General features: G+C 37.3%; 1 protein-coding gene across 2 annotated transcripts in view; it reads right to left on the bottom strand.

Moving 5' to 3' along the window:
- NELL1 (neural EGFL like 1) overlaps positions 1-9,278 on the bottom strand; it is a 922,880-nt gene that overhangs the window by 674,373 nt on the left and 239,229 nt on the right. For both annotated transcript variants that reach the window (XM_069091288.1, XM_069091290.1), the window contains exon 12: positions 4,906-5,034. In XM_069091288.1, coding sequence (XP_068947389.1) covers positions 4,906-5,034 — 129 coding nt within the window. The remainder of the gene's footprint in view (positions 1-4,905; positions 5,035-9,278) is intronic.

Below are 9,278 nucleotides of genomic sequence, written 5' to 3'. Positions count from 1 at the left end.
GTTATCCTGATTGTGTTTCCACAATATTCAAATTGTTTCTTCCTGGCTGCTTGCAATATTCTCTCCTTAATCTGGGAATTCCAGAACCTGGCTATAATATTCCTAGGAGTTTTCTTTTGGGGATCTTTTTCAGGAGGTGATAGGTGGATTCTTTCAACCTCTATTTTGCCCTCTGGTTCTAGAACATCAGGGCAAGTTTCTTTGAGAACTTCATGGAGGATGATTTCTAGGTTCTTACTTTGATCATGGCTTTCAGGTAGTCCAATAATTTTTAAATTATCTCTCCTGGATCTATTTTCCATGTCAGTGGTTTTTCCCATGAGATATTTCACATTGCCTTCTATTCTTTCATTTGTTTGGATCTGTTTAACAGCATCTTGATTTCTCATAAAGTCATTAGCTTCCATTTGCTCCAATCTAATTCTGAAGGAATTATTCTCCTCATTGAACTTTTGAGATTCTTTTTCCATCTGTCAAATTTGGCTTTTTTAAGGCATTCTTCTCCTCATTGCCTTTTTGTGCCTCTTTCGCCATTTGAGTTAGTCTATTCTCTAAGGTGTTATTTTCCTCAGTCAGGCTGTTGACTCTCATTTCATAATTTTCTTGCATTGTTCTCATTTCTCTTCCCAATTTTTCATCCACTTCTCTTATCTGTTTCTTAAGGTCCTATATGGCCTGTGACCAGCTCATATATTCCTTTGAAGCTTTTGGTGCAGGAGTGCTGACTTCACTGTCTTCCTCCTGTTCCATGCTTTGCTCCTTTTTGTCCCCACAATAGGAGTCTAATGTTGGAATCTTCTGTCTGCTTTGTTTCCTTTGCCTGGTCATGTTGCCCCTCAGTCACTTGACCCCTCAGCTTTTTGCCACAGTAGGACTTTGCCACCAGACAGGGGAGTTTTCGTCCCAAATGCTGGGGTTTTCTAAGCTGCCAGCGGTATTAGATGGGTGCCCTCTCTGAGGTCTCCACATGCTCTGGCAAGCTGGACACACACCCCAGGACCTCCAGCCTAGACTGCAATCCAGATCCAAGATGGTTAAAGCCAGAGCAATTACCCCTCAGACTTTTGCTTGGTCCCCCTACACTCTGCAGGCCAGGAGCTGAAACTGCCACCTGGTGCTGGCTGGCTGTGCCAGCATCTCAGGGGCTTCTCTCCCCGGGGCAAAAGCCATGCACTCCCACTTACTGGGTCCCAAAGTCCAGACTGCACTGACCTCTCACTTTGTCCTTCGCATCTATGTGTTGATAAATCTGGAAAGGACCACAGCTGCTGCTGATCTGGAGTCTCTCTGGCCAGTGGCTGGCCTGGGGATAAAGCCTCAGTGTGGGGCTGGGCTCGGCTCCCAGAACCCTGCGCTGGCCATTACCTGCTGGCCTGCTGGCCTGTCTTCAGTGGGAAGTTAGCTTCTCTGTGTCATTTTGTGGGTTCTTTAGCTCCAAAGTTTGTTTAGAGTCCTCTTTTTACATGGATTGGGGAAGGTGGAAGCCAGAGCAGCGGGGAGGTCTTGCTTCTACTCCTCCATCTTGACTCTACCACCACCCTTTGTTTTCCTTTGTAATCTTAAGTATTTTTTTTCATAAATTTAAAAACATTATTCTGAGCAGTAGTCCATAGACTTTACCAGACTGCCAAAGTGGACCATAAAACAATGAAAGTTAAGGAGCTCTGTTCTAAGGTATGGAAGGCTCAAGCTCTGGAATAAAAACCCTTTGTTCAAATCCTGCCTCTGGCACTTACTACTTGTGTGACGTTGAGCAAAAAAAAATAAAATAAAATCTGTTGTTTCTTCCTTTAAAAAAAAGGTAGAGGCAGAGAGAGAATGGATTGGATTAGAAAGCTTCCAACTTCCCATCTAATGATATATCTATGAATCTAAATTCAATGTACTCAGTAGAATAAATACCCACACCAAAAGTCATGATTCTTTTGAAGTAAGGTTGGCATTAATTTTCTGATTAAAAAAATATAAAAGCTCAAAAAGTGAATATTTTACATTAATGTAAAGTATTGAACACTAGGAGATTGGTAATCACATTTCGGAGGTCAAGGAGTCATAAAAGTATCAAAATTGAAAAAAAAAGTATATACTTGAGAAAGAAGAGAGTTAGCAAAAAATATTAGAAGAACTTTGAACATTAGTGACTAGCAGGCAAAACTAAAACCTGTTGGGATCAGTCTGCCAAAAGACAAATCTCTGTAAGCAAGAATAAATCTATAAAATTGAGCTACCAAGAAAACTAAAGGTGAAAGAAGTACAACTATGCATCAATTGCCATTACAATACCTAGAGTTAGTTGGAGAAACTCTTAAGAGATGAAATAGTAGGAACAATGCTACAGACAAGGAACTTATCCCCAGCTTAAGTGATAAAAGTAAAGAAAAACAAATTTTCAAAGAAATTTCAAAATAACCATCATGAAGGCTTTAACCAAAGCAAAATCCTCAGGAGATGTGTTAAGTTATTGAAAGAACAAGACACTACAGAGTTTGGTTATAATGAGAAAATGGTAAGAAACTCACAACAATATTGGCAACAATAAATATTAAATAAGCATTAGACAAACATCCAGTGCAGTTGAGAATATTCAATATGCCCTTGCAATTTTTATCCAGGGCAGAAAGAGTATATTTTCATGTGGCCAACCCATCCATTATACTCATATTGGTAGAGTAGAAATAATACTGGCTTTGGAATCACAAGAGCAGATTGTATGTTCAAATCCCCCTTCATATGTGTGTATGGCCTTGGTCAAGTCACTTATCCCCTTAACCTCAGTTTCCTCATCTATTAAATGAATGGGCTGGACTAGATGGCGGCAGAGATACCTTATGCCTCGAAATCCCAGTTCTATGATAGAATTCTATGGTTTAGATACTAGAAATTAGAATTACTTTTAAGTCATAGAATCTCTGATTTGGAAGGGAAACCAAATACCATCTAGACCTGAAGAATCCCCCTTACAACCTACCTGATGAGGGGTAACACAACTTTTGCTTAAAGACTTCAATCCACTTTACAGTGATCTTTGTTAATCAGGAAAATGGCAGAGATTAATTTATTGGTCATGTTTTATCTTATCATTCCCAATGGAAGACCATAGTCACTCTCATGATTATTTGGGCTCGCATGAACTACCTTCCCCTCTATCATTCCCACTCTACAGCTGTGGTCATTTTGCCTTGTGGTTCAACTGCACCTACCTCTCAGGCTTTGGGACCAATTAATTTATCAGTCAGTGGAAAGGCAAGAACTCCTAGATCGTGAGATCTGAAAGGTGGAAATAAACTTAAATATCATCTAATACAACCTCACCTTATAAGTATGCAAATTGGGACTTGGGGAAGGGAAATGACTTACCAAGATCACATTTGCAATAAGTGGCCGAGCTAATGCTCAAACCCAGACCTTCTGCCTCCAGTCCTGGTGTGCTTTGTACTAAACCATAAGCTGAATGCCTTCATTTTCATCCATATCCTTAGTTCCATTAATTCTATATAACAATTCAAAAAATTCAATCTATATGCAGCTTGTTCTTTACAACTAAGCCTATGACTTTTACTTGTACCAAAAATTGTACCTCTGTCTTTCCTCCCGTATTTGAGTTCTAGGATCTTTTTTAGGCCCATAGAGTCCTGTCTTGTTTCCTCAAGTCCTCTTAGAGGCTAAAATCCTGCTGCAGAGTCCCGTTCTTTATGGTGGAATGCCCACTGCCAGTACTTTGACTTGTAGCACTGACTGTCTTCCCATGAGAAGCTTTGCTTGATGACTTCAATCCACTTTACAGTGATCTTTGTTAATCAAGAAAATGGAAGAAGTTAATGGATTGGTCATGTTTTATCTGATCATTCCTAATGGAAGAATATAGAACTCTGACCTGCTGCCAGATTCCCCTAAACCACTGTTCCAGGCTCCTGTTGGGACAATTCCTACTATACACCTTCCAACTACAGTTGAGATACTCCTAAGCCTATATGCTCCACCCATACAGTAAATTATAGCCGTTTCTAGCTTGGCTTATTTTTTTTTCTTCCAACTGGGCCCCAGTGCTGAAATAATGCCAGTGACTAAGAATTATCTCAAATTTACCACAGTAAGAGATGGTCTTTGGATCATCCCTGGATTTGTCAGGGCACTAAAACAGGAATCAAAAAGTTATAAAAGAATTTCCACCACTCCAAGGGAAAGGAGACTGTCAAACAAGTACCTGAAGCTGAGCAGGAGGGCTTGCCCATTTCACACCTGAAGACCTTTGAGATTAAGGATCTTCTATTTCAACCATCAAACCCATACTGAATAACAAAGGTGCCAAAGAAACTGAAGCATTTGGCTACTACTTAGAGCACTCTAGGGGTTTCTGTCCTTAATATTAGATATTAAGAAAGCTAACCCTAGAAAAAATAATGGCAATGAATCATCCTCACAGAGATGTAAAAAATTTAGAAGACAGTTAATATCACAACCACAAAGGAATACTTCCTACAACAGGCTGTATTCAATTGATATTCTTCATGGAACACAAAGAATTGATCATCATCCCAAGGACATTGATTTACATTATATTCTTGGCTTAGCTGACAATCATGGGGACAGGTAATAGCAGAACACAGATATTCATCTACTTCCCACATTCTCTCATTGCTTTATCTTTCCTGAATTACCTCCAGTTATGTTACATTTATCTTAAAGAGGATTAAATACTAAGGAATATAAAGATACTGGATTATTATAAGACAGCATTTCCATCTGCTTGGCACCTCAGGTATGCCAAGGCAATCCCATAGAGATCTTCATTTAGAGCAACATAAAATTCCAGTTTTGTGACAGTTTCTTTCCATTAATCTTGCACTTGACACTACATTTCTCAGAAGGTTTCACTGAAATGGCTGTGTTAAGTGTTGTGTTTACCTTCGCAGTATGCAGAGTCTCCTTGGATAGAGATATAACCACTCTTGCATTCACAGGTAGCTTTGGTGTTCCAGTTTTTGCACTCAGAATTTTCGCCACACTTAGGTCCTTCTGCACAAAAGTTATGACCTAAAAAGAAGCACATAAAAATCTCATATTAAAACAAAAGAAAGAAAAGACCCTAAATGATAGAAATGGGAAAGCTTACACACACAAACACACACATATGTATAGGCATATACAATATATGTGTGTATATGTATGTGTGCGTATATGTGATGTGTGTATGTTTGTGTATATGTAATCTCCTATAAGTAAAATCAGAGAATCCTAGCTTTACCTTTAAAAAAGTATCAAGAAACAAAATAAACCCTATATTATACTAGCAAAAATCAGAAGGAACTGTAGAAAGGGGAATTCAACCCAAAGTGACCACACAGTACATAAAATACCTGGGACTTAATCTATCAAGACACAATCAATACTCAAATACCACTACAAGATGCTCCAAAAATAAAGAATTTTATTCTTATTTTTAATAGTAATGATAATAATAATAAATTATTGGAGACAGATTTTTGTAATCATATTATAGCAACAAAATAAAAATTATGGTACTAAATTAATTTAAAGATTTAGTAGTATATCAAAGTATGGAAGGGTTACTTTGAAAAACTAGAAAAATAATAACAAAATTCATCTGAAGAAAAAGGAGGTCTAGAATCCTAAAAGAAATAATGACAAAAGCAAGAATTAAAGGGGGTTTGAATTAAAAGAACTCAAATCCCATTGAACACTATGTTCCAAATTTTGGTTTTTTATTTAAATATAAAATTTCATGTAATTTTAAAACTTGGAGAATAATTGCAACAGCATTTTCAGAACTTTAGAAATACTGTATATTATTAACCAATTAAAGAGGAAATAATAACAGTTGATAAAATAGCTATTAGCCTACATAAGCAAAAAAAAGGTTTCTAATAACAAAATCAATGCAGCTAGAATAGAGAAATTACAATGGGGAAAAAAACTTTGTAATAAATATCTCAGACAATATCCTGATATCCAAAATACATAAAGGATTAAAAAATATGTATATACATATATGTACATATACATATATATGTGATACTAATAATAATAACTAACCTTTATATAGCACTTTAAGGTTTACAAAGCACTTTACATATAACCGCCACATTTAATCCACACAAATTCCCTCTGAGGTAGGTATTCCTATTATCCCCATTTTAAAGATGAAAAAACTAAATCAGGAAGAGGTTAAGTCAAGTTCATACAGCTAGTAAGTGACTAGAAAAGGATTCTGACTAAGATTTTCTTGACTTTAAGAACAGCATTTTATCCACTATACCAGCTAGCTGCCAATTTATATAAGACCAGGAGCTATACCCCCAAGAGAAAAATTGATCAAAGGATATGAATAAATATCTCTAAAAAGAATAGCAAACTATCAACTTCCATATGAAATATGTTCCAAATCACTAATAATAAAATAAATGCAAATTAGAATAACTCTGAGATTTAATTTTACACTATCAAATTTGGCAAAGGCGATAAAAGACAGAAATAGTGTTGGAGGGGTTGTCTTGGAAGGAAAAACAGGCATATAAATACATGTTAGTAGAGCTGTGAATTGATCCAACTGCTCTCAAAATTAATTTGAAATAGTGCTAGTAAGGTCACTTAGCTTATATCCTTTAATTCAACTAAGCATATAGGTCAAAGCAAGCAGGTCAAAGACAAAAAGGCTCCCTATTATAACAAAATATTAAAAAAAAACACTTTTAATGGCTTCAAAAACTATAAACAAAGTATGTGATCATTAACTGGGGAATAATTGAACAAATCATAGTATATAAATATGACAGAAAATTTTGCTCTATAAAGAGTAGTTCAGAGAAATATGGGAAAGACTTTATAAACTGATGTAGAGTTGAGAAGGTAGAAGCATTAAAGTCTTCCAGCACTGCTATATCACCAAACATGGCCTAATTTTCCATAGAGACATTCTCTGAAGGAGGATGGTAGTCCCATAATGAGAAGGATCATAGGATCATAATTTCATAGGCTCACAGTTCTAGAGTCATAATAATGCAAATGAAAACAAGACATAAAGGAAGCCAAAACATAACTAATTGTAATAATCAATCCTGGCCCTAAAGAACAGATCAAAAGGGTTTCTTTTCTCTTGGTAGAAATGAGAAGAACTACAGGTACAGAATGCTGAATATTCTGTTTATATTCAGTCACCATGTTGGTTGGTTTTGCTTGTTTTTTGTTTTTGTTTTTTTTGCTACAAAATCCACTAGCAAGGGGGAGAGAGATCAAGAAAGGACTATGATATAAAAACAAAAGTCATCAATAAAGTTTAAAATAATATAAAATATTGTGCCCCAAACCAATAAATATATCAAAATTTAGGGAGACAATTACTTATCTTGTTCAGATTTGTAATGAGGTGACCCTAGGTTACCCCTTGCCAGACCTTAAATAAAATAACCTCAATTTCAGGGATTATTTTCAGCATCCTAAAGGTCTGCATTCCAATTTTACTTAGTGACCAGAAGTTTAATGAATCTTCTAATGGTAGTGATTCTTAAGATTTGGGGAATTATGACACACTGTCTTAAAGGGTTTTATAAATCACTTAGATTGTCCTGGGTCCTTAGTTGGATGAGGTTTAATTAAGACAATCAAAATGGTCTGAAGAAAGAATAACCTCTAGGCAAAATCATCACAATCCAAGTCTTAATCAGAAAAAGTAAACTAGAGGGTGCATCATGTCAGGCCAGAGCTGAACAGAACATAAGCCCAAAGGGAAAGGAAATACTTAACAGTAGCCAGTCAGAGCCAGGAAGTCTTCTGGAATTGCAAACACTGACAAAGGCAGTCAGTAGGTAACAGCAAGATGATAGTTTGGCTGATACAACTTCCCATGCTAAAAGAACATTTTTTTAATGAGAGGATGCTACTTAAGTCCACTTTTTGCTTGCTAGGGCAAGGTTGCCATGAACCTGGCTACCATCCTTCTTTAAAGAATTCCTCTCTGGATCTTGAAGATTGGTGATATAACACTGGTGGCAGGCTTTGACCAACTCTGGGAATAAGCATATTAAGTAGAGGATCCCATATTTTTTTCCTCAGACCCATAACCCTTCCAGCCTATGAAGTATTGGACGTGGCGATATGGTCCCTGTGAACTTAGAATTAAGTGCGGGTTTTGTGCTAACTTATAATACAGACAACTGTCCCCACCCCTCTTTGGTGAGGTATCCACATCTCCTGCAATTCATTTTCCCGTGGTATATCACTCACCTTCCAGCATGTTGTGATGGGTAGGGTTCTGGCCTCTATCAGAAAAACTCAGAAAGACCCAAGTTCAAATCCAATCTGAGTTAATTACTATCTACTATCTGGTAATTATTATTAATTACTGGATTACTCTGGGCAAGTCTCTGGGCCTCAGTTCCTCATCTCCATGGCCTTTAAAGTCCCTTCCTCCCCTAAGTCTATTGTCTTTAATTTGCAGACAAAGCACACAAATCATGGATTGGGCATCTCCGATCTATGACTACTAGATCAGAAGTCACAGGTTCAGCTGAAATTAAATTTTCTGATTTGTAGGAAGGGCCAAATTTTAGTTTACACAACAGTGCATTTGCCCACTGTATCAGCAAGTACCCCAGTTTCCCCAGGGTGGCTGCCAACATTGGTTCTTAGATCTGCTTTGTTAAAGGAAAGCAACTCAGAATGGGTTAACAAGCTTACTTTAATCAGTAAAATATGTATCATTTACCTAGTTCAGGGGAAAAAGGTCAGCACCCCGAACTTCAGAGTATACAGACAGAATTATCAAGACAGAGAAACAGATCAAGTAGACAGGTTTCCAAACTGTCCAACCATTACATCCATACCAAATCAACATCTGGGTTTTTTTAAGCCGGGGGGCTCTCAACAACAGCTTCCCAGAGTCTCATCTGATCAAATCACAGAACACTTCTCAAAGTGAGCCCCAAAGCAAAGCCTCACATCAGGAATTATATAGTCTTCTCCTGGGTCAGAGAATGTAACAACCTTCTGGACCCACTGGCCAATCAAAAAGTATCTACTGAAAAACAAGCCTCCCACCCCAGGCTCCAGGTGCACTTTAGCCTAGGGGAAGGGAAGATCTTTAAATTTGCATTTCTATTACTCCCACAAACTGCAATATCCTAGAATATAGATCATGATGAAATAGAGACCATGAAAAATAATGCCCGATAGGTATGGCAATGTCAAACATCCAGGTGGTTTTGAGGTACTCCATATTGCTACAGAAAGAATGGATAATGTTGGAGTGCCATGCTCACTCC

Source organism: Petaurus breviceps, unplaced genomic scaffold (assembly GCF_028583685.1).
Source record: "Petaurus breviceps papuanus isolate PSGF00001 unplaced genomic scaffold, PetGlider_PUasm1.0 188, whole genome shotgun sequence".
Lineage (NCBI taxonomy): Eukaryota > Metazoa > Chordata > Mammalia > Diprotodontia > Petauridae > Petaurus > Petaurus breviceps.
The sequence above is the reverse complement of the archived record's forward strand: the minus strand, read 5'-3'. Positions and strand labels throughout refer to the sequence as shown.